Below are 23,647 nucleotides of genomic sequence, written 5' to 3' on the forward strand. Positions count from 1 at the left end.
GTTACTGTATCTAAATCCTAGAACTCCTTCTTTAAACTGTATTACAAATGTGCCAATCCCACGGAAAGAAAGGCCTAAGCAGGTAGGCCTAAGGAGTATTAAAAAGAGGAAAGAGGAACAGAGTCATGGAGAGTTCTACAACAACAACTTATATTTATGTAGCTTCTTTAATGCAACAAAACATCCTACAGGCCTTCACAGGAGCAATGTTAAAACAAGATATAACACACAAAGTCAGATAATTAAGATGCCTGAAAGTTTGATCAAAGGTGTAGGCATTAAGGAGTATTTAAAAGCAGGAAACCAAGGTAGAGGGGTGTCGGGAAGTGACTTGAGAGTCCAGCAACTGAAGTCACAGACACCAATAAAACTGGGGATGCACACAATGCCAGAATTATGGAAATTCCAGCAGATCTCTCAGAGGGCTGAAGAGGTTTCCAGAGATAGATGGGAGCAAGGCCATGGAGGGATCGCAAAATAAAGACGAGACTTTTAAACTAAAAAGTTGCTTGACCCGGAGTTAATGTAGGCGAGTGAAAACACGGCTGACTGGGAATCAGGACTTGGCGTTAAGTTAAGACATGAAGAGCAGAGCTTTGGATGATCTCCAGTTCAGGGAGGGAACTGCAGAGCTTAGGGTTTTAGGCGGATGAAGGTACGGCCACTAATGACAAAGAATTCATAAAATTCTGTTTTTCATTAGGAGGCTCTGGGTTGTTTTCTCAATCCATCGTTTCTTGGCATCACAATCTGTAATTCCATCTGGTTATATTCACCACTGGAGTTTTTGGGCGATTCATGCCGTCCAACTCCACTTTAATTATTTGGGAGTTTTGAACCACCATTTTAAGAATTACATTCTATAATTTTGACTATCTACTATAAATATATGTTTCTAAAGGCTCCAGAATAGAAAAAAAACAGGCATTCAAAAGTCTTTTATTGTTGTGTGTGGGCTCTGCTTTCAATTAGTGGCCATTTAGTATCTGGCAAACTCACATGTCTTTACAAAATGTGCTAAGTTGTTCCCAGCCCAACCATTTTGCTTAAGTCACTGGTGCATAAACAATGTAGCATAAGGACAAGGCAATCTAATTGATTGACACCCCATCCACAACCTTCAACAGTCTCTCCCTCCCCCATCAATCCTAAACAGCAGCAGAGAACCATCTACAAGATGCACTGCAATAACTCACCAAGTCTCCTCTTCTAGCCAAACACTGAATAACCCATGGAGGTGAGGACAGGGCACTGGGACTAATCAGGTAGCCCTGGTGGAGAGGGTAGGGCACTGGGACTAATGAGAAAGCTCTGGTTGAGAGGGTAGGGCACTGGGACTAATGAGAAAGCTCTGGTGGAGAGGGTAGGGCACTGGGACTGATCAGAGCGCTCTGAAGGAGAGGGTAGGCCACTGGGACTAATGAGAAAGCTCTGGTGGAGAGGGTAGGGCATGGGACTAATGAGAAAGCTCTGGAGGAGAGGGTAGGACACTAGGACTGATCTGAAAGCCCTGGAGAGGGTAGGGCACTGGGACTAATGAGGAAGTTCTGGTGGAGAGGGTAGAGCACTAGGACTAATGAGAAAGTTCTGGTGGAGAGGGTAGGGCACTGGGACTAATCAGAGCACTCTGAAGAAGAGGGTATGGCACTGGGACTAATCGGGTGGTCCTGGTGGAGAGGGTAGGGCACGGGGACTAATCACATAGCCAGGGTGGAGAGGGTAGGGCACTGGGACTAATCAGAAAGCCCTGGTGGAGAGGGTAGGGCACTGGGAATAATCAGATATTCTTGGAAAAGAGCATTGTAGGTGCTGTAGCATCAAGCCTGTTACGATGTGACGGCTCACCAAATGTGCCATAGCCTGAAGTCCCAGTGTCTGTTGTGGTCTAACCCAGACAAGCACCACGTCAGAGAGCTGAACACAGAATCCATGCTGACATTTCAGAGCTGTACCGTGTGAGTGCCGCCCTGTTGGAGGCACTGCCTTTTAAAATGAGATATTACATTGAGGCCCATTCTGTCCTCTTCGGGGGATAGGGAAAATCCCACTGCACTATTCTGAAGAGCAGAAGCGTTCTCCTGACAAATAGCTGGAACAGATGGGCAGTAATCTCATTGCTATTTCTGGGAGTTTACTGTGCATGAATTGATCACTGTTTCCTATAGTAGAGCAGTGGGGACACGTCAGAAATACTTAATTGGCTGTGAAGTCCCTATGTGACAGCATTTAAAAGCCATCTGGATGTGTATATGAATAGGAAGGGTTTAGAGGGATATGGGCCCAAGTGCTGGCAAATCGGACTAGATTAGGTTAGGATATCCTGTCAGCATGAATGAGTTGGACTGAAGGGTCTGTTTCTGTGCTGTACATCTCTATGACTAAATATTAGTTGGATACTTACAATATTAACAAGATCAACTGCTTCAGGGCTGCATTGGAACCATGTCCTCACAGGAGCCATCTCCATGTGAGTTTACGTCATCTGATGTCAATGAGCAGCAAGCAGTTACCAGAAGACCATCAGATCTCGGAGAGGCCATCAAATCTTCTCCGCTACTGAATAAGATCATGGTTGATCTGATAATCTTCAACCCCACTTTCCTGCCCATAATCCTTGATTTCCTTCCTGGTTAAAAATCTGATTCTCTCAGTCTTGAATATACTTAATGACCCAACCTTAACAGTCCTCTGCAGTAAAGAATTCTACAGATTGATACCCTTAGAGAGATGAAATTCCTCCTCATCTTTGTCTTAAACAGATGACCCCTTACTCTGAGGTGATGTCCTCTGGTCCTAGAAAAACCTTTATCTACCCTGTTACGTCCCCTAAGAATCTTGTACCTTTCAACATGGTCGCCTCACATTCTTTCAAACTCCAATGATAAACCTAGTGAACTCTCTCTGGACTGCCTCCAACACTGGCTTATCTTTCCTTAGATAAAGGGCTCAACACTGTTCACAGTATTCCAACATGTGGTCTGACTTGCAAAGTGTTAATTAGTTTCAGTTAGGAAAGCAAATAGTAGGTTGGCTTTCACTAAAAGTGGATTTGGGTCAGGTAAGGAAGTCTTATTGCAGTTTGACAGGGTCTTGAAGGACCACACCTAGAGCACTGTGTGGGGTTTTGGGCCACAAAGGGAGTGCAGCAAAGGTTCACCTGAGATTGTTGTATGAGGAGAGATTGAATTGGGTGGGTCTGTATTCACTGGGGTTTGGAGGAATGAGGGGGAATCTTACTGAAACACATCAGACTCTGACAGAGTTGGACAGACTGAATGCAGGCCTGATGTTCCTTTGGAGAGGGGTCCAGAACAGGGGGGGTCTCAGACTACACAGCAGGTCATTTCGGACTGAGATGAGGAGAAATTTCTTCACTCAGGGGTTAATAAATGTTTCGACTATTTATTGCAGAAGATAGGAACCAAAGCCAACAAATACATTTGCAAAAGAAATATATAGATTTCTGAAGCTAAAAGTGTCAAGGGGTAATGGAAACATGTGGGATTATGGTCATAAAGAGTGGTGGAATTGGCTTGATGGGCCAAATGCTGAAAATGTGTTGCTGGAAAAGCGCAGCAGGTCAGGCAGCATCCAGGGAACAGGAGAATCGACGTTTCTGGCACAAGCCCTTCTTCAGGAATGAGGAAAGTGTGTCCAGCAGGCTAAGATAAAAGATAGGGAGGAGGGACTTGGGGGAGGGGCGTTGGAAATGCGATAGGTGGAAGGAGGTCAAGGTGAGGGTGATAGGCCGGAGTGGGGGGTGGTGAGGTCAGGAAGAAGATTGCAGGTTAGGAAGGCGGTGCTGAGTTCGAGGGACCTGCTGCGCTTTTCCAGCAACACATTTTCAGCTCTAATCTCCAGCATCTGCAGTCCTCACTTTCTCCTCCTTGATGGGCCAAATAGCCTACTTATCTTATTTTCCATGCTTTGTTTCCTGCACTCTAACAATTTGTGTGATCACTATTAACCCTTTATACTACACAGTCTATCCTGGTCCCACAGATGAGTTCAACACATGGTTCAATCAACGAATGCCTATTCACTGGACCATGGTCTGATTCTGGGAGTAGATCACCAATCGGGGGATGGTTGATTTGAGTGTTGATCATCTCAAATCCCAAACGATCCTGCTCACCTCCTCACCACTCTGAGCAGGATTGGCCCTAATTGGTCTAAGCTCAGGATCAGGAGATGCTGGTTTCTCGTTGCTATGTGGGTAAACTGTTTAAGAAAGCAAGAGGCCACAAGAACATGATTGAGCAGCTGTTTGGCACAGAGTTTCCACGGCCATGAACTGCGGAGTGCCTGGGCTGCGTTCTCTCACTGGTTCACACATACTATTACCCTTCATTGCAAAGGTGAAGGTACATGCCAGACCATAGGGTTACTCTCCTGTTACTGAGAGAAACGACTGGTGGTGGTTTAACCTGAGGGTCATCACACCACAGATGAGGGGGAGAGGTTGAGATGGAAGGGTTCTGAATGGTAACTTCAGGAACTGAGCCCGCGCTGTTGGCGATACTTTATACTAGAGAGCAACCACCCAGCCAACTGAGCTAACCAACTCCGGTGACTGGCTCCCATTAAATGATGACACTTCTGTCAACCTTTCCATCACACCCTGGCTCAGTGACACTGTACGCTCCTGCTTGCTCCCGGATCTTGCCCAGAGGCCATGATCTCTCCCACAGCCTTGCCCTTTTACTTCCTTCTCACCCATTCCTGGTATATGGGCTCTGCTGGCAATACATGCATTAATTACTCACCCCCCAGTGAACCGAATGGCTTGCCTGACTATCTCAGAAAGTGTTTAAGGGTCAGCTACCTTGGTGCAGGTCTCAGGGTAGTAGACCTCTTCCCTCATGGACGATAGGAACCAGATGAGTTTTATGACAACCCAAAGGTTTCGTGACTGACATTAACTTTTCGTTCCACATTTATTTTTATAAACCAGCTCCCAGTGGGGTTTGAACCCAGCTCTCTAAGCTTATATCCTCACATCCTGACACTTGTGAACTTTCTGACAATCATTCCCTTTCACTGAGGCCTTCCCGTTCGCAATGTCTCTCCTCATCTCTGACTCCAGCCAGCAATGGCTATGCCCTCACGCATTCTGCTGACAAAAACATCCAAAACCTTCATCGACAAATGAACAATACGTTTCGCAATCCAGTCCGCAGTTCCTATTGTTCCACTTTCCATATATACTGTATTGCTGGCATTGCAAACAGAGATCCAATGTATAATCAATGGCTTGTCAGCCATAAAGTCTCACAAATACTGGGCAAGCGGTGACCCTCTGGCAGTCAGAAGAATTATATCAGCTCTCCCAATGGTAACGAAGATTGTTACCCCTTCCCTGTGTTGTCATCTGCAATCAGCAGGCAAGACATATCCAGAATGGGTTAGCATTCTCAAAGTTCTAGTCTTCCATGAAGTCTGATTTACTGTGTGTTGGAGAATTTACCCAGAGAGAATGAGAATTCAGAACTCACTACTGCATACCGGTCAGGGGTGACTTACATGAATGCATTTAAGGATACTTCAGATAGCACAGGCTTAAGGTAATTTGCAAAAGAAGCATCAGACAAGAAGGGTCTTGTGATGCAGCGTTAGCATCCCTAGCTCTAGGCCAGAAGGCTCCATGTTTAAGTCTCAACCTCCTGAGGTGGCGTGGTGGCCCAGTGGTTAGCACCGCTGCCTCACGACACCAGGGAACTCGGATTCAATTCCACCCTGTGTGCACATTCCCTCCACTCCAGTGTCTGTCTGGGTTTCCTCTTGGTGCTCCAGTTTCCTCCCAAGATCCAAAGATGTGCATATTAGGGTGAGTTGGCCATTGGAAATTGCCCATCGTGTTCAGGGAGGTGTAGGTTAGGTGGGTTAGCCAAGGGAAATGCTGGGCTAATGGGATAGGGTCTGGATGGGATGCTCTTCAGAGGGTCGGTGTAAACCTGATAGGCCGAATGGCCTCTTTCCACACTGCAGGCATTCTATGGTAATCCAAAGGTGTGATATTAGATCCCTGGATAGATTGATTAGGAAAAATATCATGTGATATTCTCAGGCAATTTCTGAGGGTAATTAAGACCACCCCTCCCAATCACACATTGCCATTGGACTGGAGTTACGTATACGCTAAATAACACATTTCCCTCCCCTGAAGGCATGAGTGAGCCAGATGGATATTTTTAGAAGGAATTAGTAGGCTTGCTCTTAATTCCAAATACTTCATTCAACTCAAATTTTATACCTGTCCTGATAAGATTCAAACCCATGTACCCTAGTCTGGCTTTAACTAGATTATTAATCCAGTGACATTACTACGAGACCATCACTTCCATTCACTTGTAAGCTCAGTATGTCCACTAATAAGGATTGTGAGCAATGCTGGCAAGACTGATAATAGTTCTTGCAATGTTTATTAAGAGAAAGACATTAGGAATATGTCACCACTCCCTCCAGCAGTGTGTGTAAAGTGTCCTTTGTGCACAGTGAATTTATAGCAATGCAAGATTATTCCATCTGACTGCTCCTGAGGCAAGAATTTCCATTTTACAGTTTTTATCTTTCCTGGATTTTCACTCTTCTTTTGCAACATGTGCTGAATTAAATTAAGGAGAGGAATTGCTTCACAAAATTTCCCGCTCAGGACCAGGCCCTTGGACTGAATGTCAGTGTCTGTGAACCATTTCAACAGCCTGTCAGCCTTTCGCACTTTCATCCCAATCAATATAACCTTTCTCGCTTGCGCAGGTGCCCTGACGTTTCCTTAAATGCATCTCCGAAGGATTTGTGGCCTTTGATTGGAGTGTATGCTGACAGGCTATTCAACCCTAGGGTGCTTCATCGGGAAGCCAACCTGAGTCTCAGCCAGAGTCTGACACATTGGTGTGAGAGTGCTGAAGGGTAATGGAGGCAGTCACTGTCTCCCCCATCCCAACTCTCCCTGGGCGAGAGCAACTAACTTGGCAGAGCAAATTGGTCTGCACTGTTCAGCTCCTCATCGTTAATGGTCTGTGCCCAAAAATCATGCTGAGCTGCCTCAGCCCATCCCCTCAGCTCCCAACAATTCAAATGTGACGGTTTTCAAAATGCTCCTTCACACGGAATCTAAACCAATTCAAAAGGTAGTCATCTAAAGAAAGTCTTGTATTTGTTGACATGATTCCTGAGCATCACTGGCTAGGGTCACAATTCTTGCCCGTATCTAATTCTGCTCAAGGATGTGGATGCTGAGCGGTCTTGAATAGAATCGAATCCCTATATTGTGGAAACAGGCCATTCACCTCCAAAGAGCATCCCATTCAGACCCATCCTCACAACCCTGCACTTGCCATAGCTAACACACCTATCCTAGACATCCCTGAACACTATGGGTTATTCAGCATTGCCAATCCACCTAATCTGCACATCTTTGGACTGTGGGTAGAAACCCATGCAGACACAGGGAGGATGTGCAAATGCCACACAGTTGCCTGAGGCTGGAATCGAACCCAGGTCCCCTGTGCTGTGAGGTAGCAATGCTAACTGCTGAGCCACCGTGCCTTCTCAAACCACTACAGTCCACGAGCTGTAAATGCACCCAGTGCAGTTAGGGAGGAGCTCCAGGACGTGGGTCCAGAGACAGAATGAGATATTGGTTTAAATCAGGATCACATGCAGTTCAGGGAGAGGGCAGGGGCTCACATTTGGGGGCAGTTTCCCACGTGCCTTTTGTCCTGCTTGATGGTAAACCAGGGTTTAATCCCCGCCTCAGGCAACTGACTGTGTGGAGTTTGCACATTCTCCCCGTGTCTGCGTGGGTTTCCTCCGGGTGCTCCGGTTTCCTCCCACAGTCCAAAGATGTGCAGGTCAGGTGAATTGGCCATACTAAATTGCCCATAGTGTTAGGTGAAGAGGTAAATGTAGAGGAATGGGTCTGGGTGGGTTGCTCTTCGGAGGGTCGGTGTGGACTTGTTGGGCTGAAGGGCCTGTTTCCACACTGTAAGTAATCTAAAGGCTGTGAGCTTGAAAGGTACCAAGGAGGACAGACAAGTGTCTCATTTTCCATATACGCTGCCATCACTGGTATAACACCACTGACAATGTAAAGGCATCCCAAAGTGCTTTACTGTCAATGAATTGCAGTTCCTGTTGTTATTCCAGGCAATCTGCACACATCCCATGCACAGGGATCATTTGTTTTCACCGTGTTGTTTGTACAATAAAATCTTAGCCATGACACCACTATAATAAACACCATCACTGTCTCAACGAAGGGGCCATCAGCATTCATCTTCCACTGCAGAAAATAGACAGGGGCTTGGTCTAACAACTTATCTGAAACACCGTACACATCCCTCCCTATAGGGCAGCACTCAGTCAGTTCAACACTGCCTAAGCATGCAGTTCTAACCTCAGGGCTGGGACTTGAACTCATAAAACTTCAGACCACAGCTCACTGAACCAGGCCATACCCACCTTGCTGAGGCTGATAAATACACTTCTAACTCTCTACAGCCTGCCTTCCGTTTACCAGTGTACACATATCACATGCCACTGATCAAATCCCACAATTGCTCTGATGTATGCACAAGACACGGAGGAGAAGCAGCAAACGATTCGATTTCATCCCACTGGGAAGGAAGGTTGGAATGTGACCTCCTGGAAAAAGCTGGTTTGGCTTTCTGACTCTGTGCCCATCTCGCTCCTCAGGACAAACCGTGTCAATAATGTTTGTGCTGCTCAAACCGAGCAAAGAGGCGACCGAGACCAGGGGTGATATCCGACTCATGCATCTCTGTCCCATCAAGGCAGATGCAGTTGGGCAGAAACAGCTTTCTCAAAGAAATTGCTTGGATTTTGAAACTTTGTTGTCTACAGGCCAGGAACATTAAGCAGGATCATTCTATTGCAAAACAGGAAAACCATAATATGCACTAATGAGGTTTAGAGGGATATGGGCCAAATGTAAGCAAGTTTAGTTTGGGAAAATTGGTCAGCATGGACGAGTTGGACCAAACGGTCTGTTTCTGTGCTGTATGACTCTATGAATATATGACTCTATGAATATATGGAACATATTATAAATCTACGAATACAAGAACAAACTCAGGCTTTTGTCAGAGACTTATGAAAATAAATAGACTCTGCATAGGTTAAAATACCAATTCTGAAGCCAACTAGCAGTGGTCAGTGGTTTGAACTGACTAAAGGAAAAAATGGATTGTCAACAGTACAAATCTAGACATCCGGTCACACAGCTGACTGCGTGCCTCACTAACAAACAGATCTCCAAACCTGAACAGAGTCGAGAGAAGACTTGGTACTTGTCCCCATCCCTAATCCAGTTCCAACAACTTACCTCTCACAATTGTTACAGTGCAGCATGTGACCATTTTGTCTGTGCTGGCTATCCAAATGAGTATTTTATTTAATGCCATTCTCCTGTCATTTTCCATGTAAACTTTGCAGGTTTCCTTTTCAAATAACCATCCAATTCCCTTCTAAATGCCTCCACCACACTGTCAGACAGCGTGCTTCAAACTTTAGCAGTTCACTGCATGGAAACGGGTTCTCCCATATCTCCTTTGTTTCTTTTGCCAATTACTTTAAATCTCCAACAGTGTTGCCTATCAGTCCTGTACTCTGGCCTGCTCTGGGCAGCATTGTGAAAACAATGTAAGGGAGCAGGGACAGTCAGGGTTTACACCCAGGCAAGCCTCATTTGCCCTCATGGAGGGGTCTGTTAACATACTAAGTCAGGATGTGCATTTGTAGAAAGGTAATTTCAGAGATTGTAAAGAGTGAAAGATGTAAGCTGAAATAACTCCACACAGGCCAGTATCCTGTCACCCTCTATTTCCACAGTGACTCTGGTATTGCCGCTTCAGAGTTAGCTATCAGAGGGTCAGTACCTCTGACATTCCACCATCCCCCCCAACCACTTTTTATTTTAATTTTTATAAAATCTTTTTTTAAATCACACACAAAAATCTTTTTTTTAATTTTTATAAAATCTTTTTTTTCCCCTTTTTTTTCCTCTGTCTTCCCAGCACCCATGGTGTGTGTGTGTGTGTGTGTGTGTGTGTGTGTGTGTGTGCGCAGGTGTGAGACACAGTGAGAGACACAAAGTGCACAAATCTTTATTCAATTTCCACCACTAGGAAGCCCAACCACTTTTTATCTGTCGACAAAAAGCTCCAATCATGGAGCTCAGACTTTGTGATGTCCAACTGCTGACCTCGTTACAACCACTACACTCCCTGTATCATTAAAGTTCCTGGAAAGTACCTTTGGATGTTGGAGTTCCTTGATAGCAGTACCAAGGAGGAGGAGATACAGTGATAATGGCACTGGGATAATAATCTCAAGCCCTCGGGTAAAACTCTAGGGGCATGAGTTTGAATCCAGGTGGATTCAGTACACCTGAGTGACCATGTGATTGCTCTTCACTGTCATTAAAAGCCCAAACATCTTCACTAATATCCTTTACAGGACGAAATCTGCTGTCCTTCCCCTGTCTGGACTACATGTGACTCCAAACCCACAGCAACCCTTAAGTGCCTTCCAAAATGAAAACTCAAAAGAAGTACATGTGTTGAAAATCAGAAACAAAAGCAGGTCTGAAAGCGTCTGTGGATAGGTATCAGAATTAACGTTTCGGGTCCAGTGACCCTTATTCAGAATGCCTTAGAGAGCCAATAGCACACAAGGGTAACGGCAGATGGGCAAAATGTGCTTTCCTTTGTATGTGATGTGGGCATCACAGGCTAACAAAGAAAATAAGTTATTTCCATAGCACCTTCTATTTGGGTTCACTGCAATAAAGTAGGAAATGTAGCTGATAATTTAGCCACGAGACACAATCAGAAGTGTGATAATGAACAGACAGTATGTTTTTGTTTAACGTGATGTTGATAGACAGATATGAAATGGCCGTGACCCTTGGGACAATCATCTGCTTGTCTTTGAAACAGTGTCATCGGATTTTCCACATCTACCAGAAAGGACAAGAGGGCCCTCGACTTAACCTACAATCTGAACCCCGTGCCTCGGTTCCACGTTATAGCAGACAACAGGCTGGAACCGGCCAGGAAAATTCCATCATCACTGCACAAATTCCCTCTTTTCATGGAGGAAGCAGCAGGACTATGTCATCATGCCCATTTATGGGATAATGGCAGGATTCCCCATGAAGTGTGTATAATTTCAATCACAGGGGGAGGCTGAGCTTTAGATGTGATGAACCGCTCCCCCCCCCCCCCCCCCCAAGTCAGTTCCATTGCTACGAAATTATTGTGTGAGGCAGCAGAACCCAACCCCCACCTGGGGAGGGGATGGCAATTCTGTAACACGCTGTTCCAAAGGGGTGTTTTTCTCTGTCTCTCTCCTAATCTAATCAGACGCTGCCACAGAACACAGACTTCCACACAGTAACTCCCCTGCTCTGAAAGCTTACAATTTCAAATAAACCTGATGGACTATAGCCTGGTGATTTAAGTGAGGAAGGGGAGGCACGGAGGGAGAGGGTACTCCAATGCGTAGGGCTGTGGCAAATCAAGACACACCCACCAATGGTGGCGGCGACGATTTTCCCATTGGCTGTCCCATTGATCATTGCCCAAGTGGTCATCCTGCAGCCACTGAGGCCCAACGCCCTGGAGAATGGCCAGGGTGAACACCTACAAGGAACACACAAGCCCAGGAACACGAGCTGTCAGTGCTGGGGGCAGGATTAATAAAAGCCTGATGCCAACACCCTCATGCACGCACTTTCAAATCAGAGATTTTACTAGACAAAGGGAAAAAAAACAGCAGCGAGAAACCTGGCTGACGTTTTCTCCCCAGTTCATATACTGGGAGGAAAATTAAAACAACCCTTGCTGACATTTTGGCTGATGAACAGGGAGAAGCCTCATTACCCCTCCCCCATGATGGGCCGGCAAATATTCATTCCTCAACCAATGCTACAGGACCTGGCCATTTAGCTCACTGCTATTTGTGGGATCGTCCTGTGCACAAATTGGATACCACATTTCCTGTGCGTGAACAGTGAGTACGCTTCAGACAGTATTGATATTACCTTCTTCTTGGCACTGACTCTCACATCTCCTTCCTTTAATCCACTCGAAATCCACCCCACCCCCACCTCAACAGCAGCTGCCACCTTCAGTCCAACCCTCTAGGACTTTCTCTGGCCCCCTCTAATGTTCTCCAGTTCTTCTGGAGGAAGCACCAAGATCTTTACAAGTTAGAAGGTTGGAGAGAGGTTAAAATAATTTGGAGAAGGAGACTAATGTGCCCTGTGCAAATGCAGTTCCCTGATCAACTGGCTAGCACAGGTCAGGGGGTGGTATCAGACTGGCTAGCACAGGTCAGGGGTGGTATCAGACTGGCTAGCACAGGTCAGGGGGTGGTATCAGACTTCACGTCCACAAGTTTTTTAATTCACTTGATGAACCTGTTCAAACCAGCCCTGCTGAAAACTCTCAGTGACCGTGCCCTTTTCAGAAAATAAATTTATTTAGAAAAGGGAGAGATGAGTGCTTAGAGCAGATGGTAACTGACTGCCATCCTAGACCTTCCAGGGGGTCAGTTAGCTCAGTGAGTTGGATGGCTGGTTCATGATGCTAATGGTAAGGCCTCAGTTCCTACACTGGGCTGAAGTCCCCATGAACGTCCAAGAGTGTGCCTGTGACACTGAACACAAAGCACTCACTGATCTTACATTACTGCTGGGTGTAAAGGCCAGTATTGCCCTCTCCATTACCACTGTAGGCTGAAAGTGGCAGCCATCTACCCAAAACAATGGAGTGCATTTCTTGTGTTTTTGCCTGTGACATCTAGATCCCAAGAACAATCTGTTCTGAAAATCCAAGTGCATGTGTTTTAATGTGAAACAAGAGGGCCAGTAATTTTACTGCTCTTCACACACTCCATTAACGATGACCTTTGACACAGTCCATGTTACTTGTGGCTTCAACATAAATTCACAAGACACCATATCCACCCTTCCACTCTCTAGAGTGCCATAACCCCTGATAATACTGATGTTATTTATGATAAAGTTCACAAGAGCAGCACTTTCTAGGCTCTGAACTCTACATTCCTTAGCCCTTATGCATCCCTGGTCTATCTCACCCCATCAGTGAAGGCCATGCCTTGAGCTGCCTGGCCTCTAAATGCTGTAAGTTGATCCCCAAGGCTCTCTCCCCTCTTGTAAGACTCTCCTTAAAACATAACCCCTTGGCCAAGCTTTTGGCCACCTGTTTTAATATCTCCTTATTTGTCAAAATGACAAATTCAGTTTCATAACTACTCCTCAGAAGCACTTTTTCGGATGGTTTACTATGGTGTAGGTACTATATAAATGCAAGTTGTCTCGTCTTGCTGCCACACTTAATGAGCGATACAATTCGGTATAATGCTGATCAAATCGATGAAAGAAAAGAAAGCAGAAACACCACAAACAAAAAGAAGTACTCCACTGACTGAGACTGCTAGCAGTGCAGTTATATTTCTGAATCCGTAGAGTCATAGAGATGTACAGCATGGAAACAGACCCTTCGGTCCAACCCGTCCATGCTGACCAGATATCCCAACCCAATCTAGTCCCACCTACTAGCACCTGGCCCATATCCCTCCAAACCCTTCCTATTCATATACCCATCCAAATGCCTCTTAAATGTTGCAATTATACCAGCCTCCACCACTTCCTTTGGCAGCTCATTCCATACACGTACCACCCTCTGTGTGAAAAAGTTGCCCCGTAGGTCCCTTTTAATCTTTCCCCTCTCAAACACTACCTTTGAACTCCTATACTCAATGTACTGACCAATAAAGGCAAGTGTGCTGAACGCCTCCTTCACTATCCTATCTACCTGTGACTCCACTTTTAAAGAACTACGAGCCTGCACTCCAAGGTCTCTTTGTTCAGCAACCCTCCCCAGGACCTTACCATTAAGTTTACAAGGCCTGCTCTGATTTGCCCAACCAAAACGTAGCACCTCACATTTATTTATGTTTAAACTCCATCTGCCACTCCCCGGCCCATAAGCTCATCTGATCAAGATCCCGTTGTACTCTGAAGTAACCTTTCTCGATGTCCACTACACCTCCAATTTTGGCGTCATTTGCAAACTTACTAACTGTACCTCCTAGTTCACATCCAAATCATTTATGTAAATGACAAAAAGCAGTGGACCCAGCACCGATCCCTGGAGCACACCACTGGTCACAGGCCTCCAGTCTGAAAAGCATCCCACCTGGATGAACGATGTAGCAGTTCAAATTCCAGCAGGAACTGAAACAACTTAATCAAAGAAAGCCACATGGAAAACTAAGTATTACTTAAGGTGACCATTAAGTTAGTAAATTATCACAAAAACCCATCTGGTTCACTAATGCCCTTTAGGGAAGGAAGTCTGCTATCCCTACCTGGTCTGGCCTATATGCAATTTCAGATCCATACTATAGATTTTGATGTTCAAGAGAACACAAAACATTAGAATGCAACTACAGCAAGCATTTGGTAAATATCATGTATGCCTTCAGTACAAAGAGATTGGAATACAAGAATACAGAAGTCTTGTTACAATCCGACACAGTCTTGCTGAGACAACACCAGGAATACTGTTTGCAATTTAGGTCTCCATATTTAAGGAGGGAAATACTTGTACTGTAGACATTACAGTGATAATGAGATCCTACATCCATTGGCTGGGGCATCAAGAACAGGGGTCGGATTTGCAGATGGAGGAGTTGAAGGTTCAGGACTGAGGAGAAATTTCTTCCCTCAAAGAAGAATACAGAATCTTTACAGCAGAAGAGTGTAGATGTGATCACTGAATATATTTAAACTAGAGAGATGCTTGGTATCTCGGGGAAGCGAGGGATATGAGAGGTGAATGGCCAAGTGTAGTTGAAAGGCTGATGATCATGATCATATTGAACGGTGGAGCAGACTTGTCAGGCCACATGGTCCACTCTTGTCTCTATGCTCCCCTGCGGTTGATTCCTTATTGTCCTTTGAGATGCCTTAGCAAGCCCTCAGTTAAAGGGCAATTAGGGCTGGTCTTGGGCACATCCCCTGACCAATATCCCACCACTTGGTTGAATTTAGCGTCTCTACCACACATAGTCACGTGAGCACTCTGTCCAACAGCATTGCCTCAATCTACATGGCAGACTGGCCCAGAGTTCCTTTCTTATTTCCTTCTTCAGCTCCCCTTCCCTTTAAACTAATTGTTTTTGTTCTTTTTAGTTTATCGAGCTCGGCAGTCTGTGAATGCTTTTGCAGCTTTATAACACTTTGGTTAGGCCACCACTTACAGTATTCTGTTCAATTCTGGTTGCCACATTACAGGAAGGGTGTGGAGGCTTTGGAGAGGGTTTACCAGGATGTTGCCTGGATTAGAGGGGATGAGATGTAAGGAGAGGCTGGACAGACCCCAATTGTTTTCTCTGGAGGGTTGGTGGCTGAGGGGAGACCTGATAGAAGTTTATAAATTTATGAGAGGCACAGATAGGCTTGATGGTCAGAATCTTTCTCCCACAGAGTGGAAATGTCTAACATTATTGGCATGCATTTAAGGTAAGAGAGGTAAAGTTCAAAGGAGATATGAGGGGCAAATGTTTTTACACAGAGTGGTAGGAGTCTGGAACACACTACCAGGGGGTAGTGGTGGAGGCAGATACGATAGGAGCGTTTAAGATGCTTTTTGATAAACACATGAATAAGCAACGAATGGAGGGACATGGCCTAAGGGCAGGCTGAAGGGATTAGTTTAACTTCGCATCACGTTCGGTACACATAGTGGGCCAAAGGGCCTGTTCCTGTACTGTACCGTTCTACGCTCTATGAATGCTCCCCATTGGTACAGCCTGTTCGATCTCCCATCTCACTCTATTCCAGCCCCTCTGTTCTCTTCGGTCCACACACCCTCCCACTATCCAACTTTCGCCCCCTCATTGGACAATAAATCACTCGTCAACCATTGTCTCTTCAGGACAGAAGAGCAAGAAAGATTGGAAGTGCCGAGAGCCAGTTTCAGTATTACCACGATCACGGCGCAGTCATAATAGCCTTTAATGTATTTAGACTGGAAAATGAAAACCACCCACATTCAAATCTGTTGTCATTGAAAAGTCCCCATCATAAACGAGAACAGCCGAGTCAGCCAGATATTGCACAAAGCTAATGCTGCTCTTTCGGTCTGATGAAAGTGTTTTCTACAGACATTCTGTTTTACGGTCTCAATTCTGTGCTGGGTCTTATGAACTTTAACACATGTTCAATAACACACAACCCACAGTCGACACGGTGTGTTAATGATCTCCTTCCTCTCCCAGACAAAGGCAGGTGCAAGTTTTGAATTGTGCCTTGTGCTGTCCTACTGAGTTCGAACTGGAAATCCAGCTCAGTGATCTGGGCTGCTATTGGTCAGGGTATTCACACCTGGTGTGTGGGGGTGGCACTTCTTGTCAGAGGGAAGCAGAGTAAACAACACATCACTTCCCAGCTTCTGGTGCTCAATATTCCGTTCAACCAACTTTTATCACTCAACTGAGGTGAGAAACCAAAGCTTTGTCTAACTTCCCAGCTGAACACCTCAGCAGGTAGCGCAGCACACCCACAGCACTGCACCGCAGTGTGTCAGTCTGCAATGTCAAGCTCAAATCCTAGAGGGGGACCTGAACCGAGCACCTGCCAACACTGGTTCAAGTGTGCTACCCACTCAACCACAGTGAAAGGAACGCTGTGAGTGCCGTTCCCTCTAAACTTCATGCACACTGCCGTTCCGATATCCCACACTTGGTGATTGGCATCAGTGTGCAAATCATGGCTTTGGTTGTTGGTTCTGCTCAACACTGCCACACACAGAAGCTCCCACAAGAAAATGAGAGGGAATGCTGGCTGTGGGAGCTGTTACAAGGCTGGACACTGCAGAACTGTATGGCAAAGCGGTCTGAGGCACCAGACTCAGGTTCCAGCCTCTGCAGCAACACAGGTTCAAATCCTGTGGCTGCCAAATTATCCCAGTAGTTAGGGACTCTTGTGGACCACTGGTAGTGTCCCTGTCCCTGGATCAGGAGGAGCTGGGTTCAAGTGCCATCTGCTTCAGAAGAGGCTGACTGTAAACCATCTAGAGCTAAAGGCCAGACTAAAGATGGTGATACTCATGGGTGGATGATACGTGGATTCCTCCACTGAGTCACACTGTCCTCCAAACATACAGTCTGATAGCACCAGCCACCTGCATGTGGGTCTCAGGGGGACACAGGGTTCTCGGATGAGCAGCATTCTATCCCCACACAGTAAAAAAAACTCAAGGAACTGCCAAACATCAGATGCTCTGAAGAAACGACACGTTTACATTCATGCAAAAAACACGTGAAGATCAGATCTTCAAGCATCTGGTCCAAGTCACGAGATGCAGCAGCAGCAGCAGCAAGCACTCACAGTGGTAGTGTCAGCAGGAAGGTGCTAGGGCAGGGGGAGAAACAAGGGGAATGATAACGGAGAGAAACAACACAATAGGAGCACTGCCGAATGAATGGAAGAGGCAAGAGAATGCCAACATGAGCTGGGAGAGTATCAATTTGAAGTGGGGGGAGGAAAACGGAGGAATGGCTACGTTTGGCAGCTTGAAGAGAAGGATTGCTGGTCACCAAGAACCTCTGGCTAATGTTCTGGGGAGAATGAATTCAAATGGCAATAGACAATAGGTGCAGGAGTAGGCCATTCTGCCCTACGAGCCTGAACCACTATTCATTATGATCATGGCTGATCATCCTCAATCAGTATCCTCTTCCTGCCTTATCTCCATAACCCTTGATTCCACTATCCTTGAGAGCTCTATCCAACTCTTTCTTAAACGAATCCAGAGACTGGGCCTCCACTGCCCTCTGGGGCAGAGCATTCCACACAGCCACCACTCTCTGGGTGAAGAAGTTTCCCCTCATCTCTGTCCTGAATGGCCTACCCCGTATTTTTAAGCTGTGTCCTCTGGTTCGGTCAAGCCATCATAGCAGCTGGTGAAATTTGAATTCACTAAAATCTTAATCTAATGGTGACTGTGAAATCACTCTTGTTTGTCATCTGGTTCACTTTTAGGGATGGAAATCTACTATCCTTACGTGGTCTGGCCTACAAGACAGCGTGGTTGATTGTTAACTACTCTCTTAGCAATAAGACTAGTTAATAAGTCAAATGGGTAAAGAAGCATTAATCTGACACGAACAGAAGGGTCAGATCACTGCTTACTGCCTGAATTATATTCGACTATTGGCAAAGAAGGAGCAAGTTGTATGTGACTAACAGGCCTATAAGCTCCAGAAAATCGACTTTAATAGGGGAGACAAGTGTGTGTGTTTGTGTATGTGTGCATGCTAAATATACAGTGGACCAAAGGCTATGACATCGCAAATAATAACTCAGCGGAGCAGGGCTATCAGTGAGGCACAGGAACATAAATATATACCAGATACAAGGTACATATAAATATACAGCAGGAAATAGGAAATTACAGACTAAATTCACATAACTTTATGTAATTTTATTTCTAATAGTACGATCTATTTATACACAAAGGTAAGTATCTTACAAACTGATGTATACTTACCTTTATAACACATCTATAATTTGAAATGTTTACATTTCCTGCCAAAACACTGTTTAATGCAAACTGTACGAGAGCTTGTTAAATCAGGGAGAGTTCTACTCCACAATCTGTGTAACAACAGTGTGTATAATGCCACACATGACTCTGCTGCTAAGATGCAGAGGTTTCTGCCTTTAGGTCAGAAGGTCAAAGCACAGAATTATTGTGGTGAAGAAGGGTCACTGGATTGCAAACGCTAACTCTGCTTTCCACCTCCATGCATGCTGCCAGGCCTGCTGAGTTTCTCCAGCATCTTCAGCTTTTATTACAAAGTGACTGATTTTCTCTCTTCTCCATTAATTACCACATTCAAGTAAAGAGAGTCAGAATGTTTCAGCTCAAAAAAAGGTCACTTACGGGAAGTTGGCATCGCTGGCTAGACTGGCATTTATTGCCCGTCCCTAATTGCCCAATGGACAGTTAAATGTCAACCACCTTGCTCTGGAGCTGGACTCACACGCAGGCCAGACCAGGTAAGGATGCAAGTTTACTTAGTGAACCAGATGGGTTTTACAACCATTAACAATAAATTCAAGGTCATCATTGGGCTAGAATTTATTACAGACTTTTATTGAATTCAAATGGCACCATTTGCCATGGTGGGATTTGAATCCATGACCCCAGAACATTAGCCTTGAGTTCTAGATTTCTAGGCCACTGAGATGATCCAGCTTTAATAAAAACTTTAGTTTTGCAGCATTTTGCTTTTGAGTAAATCTATACGGGGCGGACTCCAGAGCTTGGGGCCAAGGCTTGGTCTGGGGGGTGTTGGCGGGCACTATAAGTGTGACTTTTTCTTTGCCAACCTCCAGTATGCATCGGAGGAGGGGAGGCACCTCTGACCTTGGTGGGACCACTGCATGTCTGGAGACTCGAACAGTACAACTGTCTTTTTGAGCAGCCCACTTGAGTGGCACCACATCCACAAATGTTCACACCCGCCACCGCCGACACCGAGTGGCAGCAGCGTGTACTATCTACAGAAATTCACCAAAGATCCTTAGACAGTGCCTTCCAAACCCACGACCACTTCCATCTGGAAGGACAAGGGCTGCAGATACATGGGAACACCACCCTTTGCAAGTTCCCCTCCCAGCTACTCACCATCCTGACGTGGAGATATGTTGCCGTTCCTTCACTGTCGCTGGGTCAAAATTCTGGAATTCCCTCCCTAAGGGCATTGTGGGTCAACCCACAGCAGGTGGACTTCAGTGGTTCAAGAAGGCAGCTCACCCCCACCTTCTCAAGGGCAGTGGTGAGCCCTTGCTAGTGGGCCCACCCAGTGACACCCACATCACAGCAGTGAATAAAAACACCTTGCCTCAACTTTGAGTCACTGATTTTGGAGTAGGGCTGTGCTAGGATTTGAGTGGAGGACTCTCACTGCTTGTTCTTTTAACTGTTGGGAATGGACAGCAAAGGCATCTTCCTTCCCAACAGCGTGACATAAAGCAAGGCAGTAGGTTTAAAAATAAAGTTCAAATTCACAACCCACCACCATTTCTCCGTCCAAACTCTACCTGCATCAATGTAACACCTCTAACCTTGAGAAAAGGTGCCCAGGAGTTTGACAGCAGCAATGGTAAGGACTGTGCAAAAACAGGTGAATGGTTTATTTGGTTATGGGGATACGGGTGCTACTCTGTGATCGAGCATTTCTGACCCATCCCTGGTTATTGTTGAACTGAGCAGCTGGCTTGAGCCATTGCGAAGGGGTGTGAAGGGTTAACCACATGGTTCCAGATTCACATCGAGGCCAGACTGGGTAAAGACAGCTGATTTCTGTCCCGAAAGGACTAATCAACACGAGTCTAGTCTTTAATTCTAAGTTTTTAAAAATTGAATTCAAACTTCAAAAAATTGAATTCAAGGTGGTTAGCACTGCTGCCTCACAGCACCAAGGTCCCAGGTTTGATTCCAGCCTCAGGCAACTGTCTGTGTGGAGTTTGCACATTCACCGTGTCTGCGTGGGTTTCCTCCGGGTGCTCCGGTCTCCTCCCATAATCCAAAGATGTGCAGGCCAGGTGAATTGGCCATGCTAAATTGCCCATAGTATTAGGTGCATTTATCAGAGGGAAATGGGTCTGGGTGGGTTACTCTTCGGAGGGTCAGTGTGGACTTGTTGGGCCGAAGGGCGTGTTTCCACACTGTAGGGAATCTAATCTAATCAAACTTCACCATCTGCCTTGGTGGGATTTGAACCCATCCCCCTAGAGTATTAGAATCATAGAGCCCTACGGTGTGGAAGCAGGCCATTCAATCCAGCAAGACCATATCAACCCTCCAAAGAGCATCCCACTCCTCCTTCCCTATAATCCTGCAATTTCCACCAAGCCTGTCCATCCCTGGATACTATGGGCAATTTAGCACAGCCAATTCACCTAAATGGCACATCTTTGGATTGTGGGAGGAAACTGGAGCACCCCGAGGAAACCCACACAGACACGGGGAGAATGTGTAACTCCACAGTCGCCCAAGGGTGGAATCGAACCCAGGTCCTGGGCACTGCGAGACAGCAGTGCTAACCACTGAGCCACCTTTACCTTGGGGGAAACAAGGATCATTAGCCTCGTGGCAATGTTATTGTTAACAATTATATAATGTTGTCATCCTTCCTGTTGTTTTTAGCCAGAACTCTTGAACGCTGCAGGACTAATCCACTTCAGACTGCAGAAGATCATAAATCTTAAATGTCCAACACTCTAGGGCCCAGGCATAGTGTGAGGATACATTGTCGAGCAAAACCGATGTTCAAGAGAACCCAAATTTATTGTTTCTGTTGTTCATTTCCCCCACCTCTCTGTATCAATTTCGGCAATGGGGGTGGGGGGGGGGGGGGATGCTGGTGTATTCCATTAAACAAAAATAAAAACAAAGAATTGCTGGAAATCTGAAACAAAATAAAGACAGAAATAGCTGGAGAAACTCAGCAGGTCTGGCAGTAGTTCTGGAGAGAGAAAGCAGGGTTAAATAGCTGGAGAAACTCAGCAGGTCTGGCAGTATTTCTGGAGAGAGAAAGCAAGGTTAACGTTCCAGGTCCAGTGACAATTCTTCAGACACGTTAGTGTGAGTTGGGCCGGCATTCTGAGTATGTCAACTCCAATCCTGCGTGGCAAGAGGATGTGTGTGAAAGACAGACTTACCAAGCCATCGATCAGGTCGAACATACAGACTTTGACGGGCTGGGCTAGTGCCGTTTGAAGGCTGAACAGCGATCTTGTTGGCTCCATTTCCTCTCTCTCTCTGCACACCCCCCTCTCTCTTTCTCTCTCCCCCTTCTCCTGTGCTGTGAACCACTGGATATTGAACACTCCCTCCTCACATGGCTGTTTCACAGCTTGCCTGCTGTCAGTTAGCACTGGGAATCCTGTCACTGTGACACGGGGAAACTCCCCCCCCCCCTCCCCACCCCACTGTCTGTGTTGCACCGAATTTGGCGGATGCTGTAAGAAAGCTTCCTTCCTGTCAGTTCTGCAGCCCTGGATTTTTAAAAAAAGACTGCAGTTCTGGGTTTGCTACCTCATTGCCTTCCTTGTACAGGCTGGAACACGCTCCCAGATCTGCATCTTGCTGTCAAAGTACACACACCAGCCTCATACCAATACACAGCTCTTTCCCACTCTGCACTGCCTCATCTCAACTCCCTGAGATTGCTATTCAATCGACTGCACTTATGTAAAGCACATCTGTTTTATTAGAAACACATGCTTATGCAGAAAGACTTGCATTTATATAACACCTTTCACAGTCCCAAAGACCTTTCTAGCCAATATAGTATTTTTAAGTGCAGTGACCTGCTGTAAAGTTGTACAGCTAATTTGAATACAGCTCCACACACAAACAAAAACAATGTGACAATGACCACATCTGCTGTTTCTAAAGCTAGTGCCTGAACACCAGGGGAAACCTCCCCTACTCTTTTCATATCAGTGGCACAGTGTCTGTAATGTCCACCCAAGAGGGCAACCTGACCATCGGTCTTTCAGTCATCCCAGTGCAGATCTAGAGTGCTGCACAGTCTGTGTTTCCAAAAAGACGTTAAACTGAGGCCCTGTCCATGCTCTCAGGTCCACGCGAAACTGCCCATGGCACCATTTATCTCAAACACCATCACTATCAGGGTTAGCCAGTCGTTATCACATTGTAATTTGTGCACTGCCGAGCTTCCTGGATAAAAACAGTGGCTACACTTCAAAGGTTGCTTCATTGTCTGTTAAACACTTTCAGTTGGTTGTTCAAGGTGCTATATAAATGCAAGTCTTTACATTTTGTTAATGCCTCTAATGGTCATGTTGCCACAGGGTCTCTGACTCAAGGCACAGTTGCCAATGAGGGAAGGGACTGCACAGGAGCCCAGACTCAGTGAAATGAATAGAAAAAGAATAAACAGAGATGGAGAGGAGGTTACAGTGGGGACAGATAAGAGAGTTAACAGATTCTCCAGTTCACAGTAACCATAATCGTACATCAGCTGGTATTCTTAATATAGTCAATGCTGTAACAAAGTGCACCGTCTAACCACCTGAAAAAGCATCAAAGAGTGAAAAGTATATTTAGCAGATAGACTTCAGATTGATTTATTTAAATACAGGTTCAAAGTGGACCCATGGAGTTTATTGATATAATTCACCCTTACTCCAAGACTCTTTCAATCCAGTATTGACAATGTGTCATCTTGTATCCTTGTCTGGTTTGGGAAAACAAGGTCTAATGCTCAAGGGAACAGAAAGCTTACTCCAGACCTGGACTGGATCCAGTACACACTAGATTGGTACCGGCAGTATGTGAACCTGTGAAAGGCAGGTTAACACTTTCCGTATCACCCTTCTGATATACTGCATACAGTTCTGGTCCCTTTACTTGAGTAAGGGTGTAACTACATTGGAGGAAGCTCAGAGAAGATTCACTAGATTGATTCTACAGGTGAGGGGTCTGTCTAATGAAAAGAGACTACGTAGTTTAGGTCTGTACTCTCCAGAGTTGAAAAGAACGAGAAAAGA

General features: G+C 45.7%; 1 protein-coding gene across 2 annotated transcripts in view; it reads right to left on the minus strand.

Moving 5' to 3' along the window:
- LOC122564935 (ral guanine nucleotide dissociation stimulator-like) overlaps positions 1-23,647 on the minus strand; it is a 185,706-nt gene that overhangs the window by 102,456 nt on the left and 59,603 nt on the right. Inside the window, exon 1 of one of the 2 annotated variants that reach the window (XM_043720430.2) lies at positions 21,791-21,949. The exons of the other annotated variant lie outside the window; for it this stretch is intronic. Within the exon in view, the coding sequence (XP_043576365.1) occupies positions 21,791-21,877 (87 nt within the window). The 5' untranslated portion in view covers positions 21,878-21,949. Of the gene's footprint in view, positions 1-21,790; positions 21,950-23,647 lie in introns of those variants that run through there. 2 annotated transcript variants of the gene reach the window in all.

This window comes from Chiloscyllium plagiosum, unplaced genomic scaffold (genome assembly GCF_037043375.1).
Source record: "Chiloscyllium plagiosum isolate Xiang-an unplaced genomic scaffold, Cpla_swu_hap1 HiC_scaffold_21, whole genome shotgun sequence".
In the NCBI taxonomy this organism is placed as follows: Eukaryota; Metazoa; Chordata; class Chondrichthyes; order Orectolobiformes; family Hemiscylliidae; genus Chiloscyllium; species Chiloscyllium plagiosum.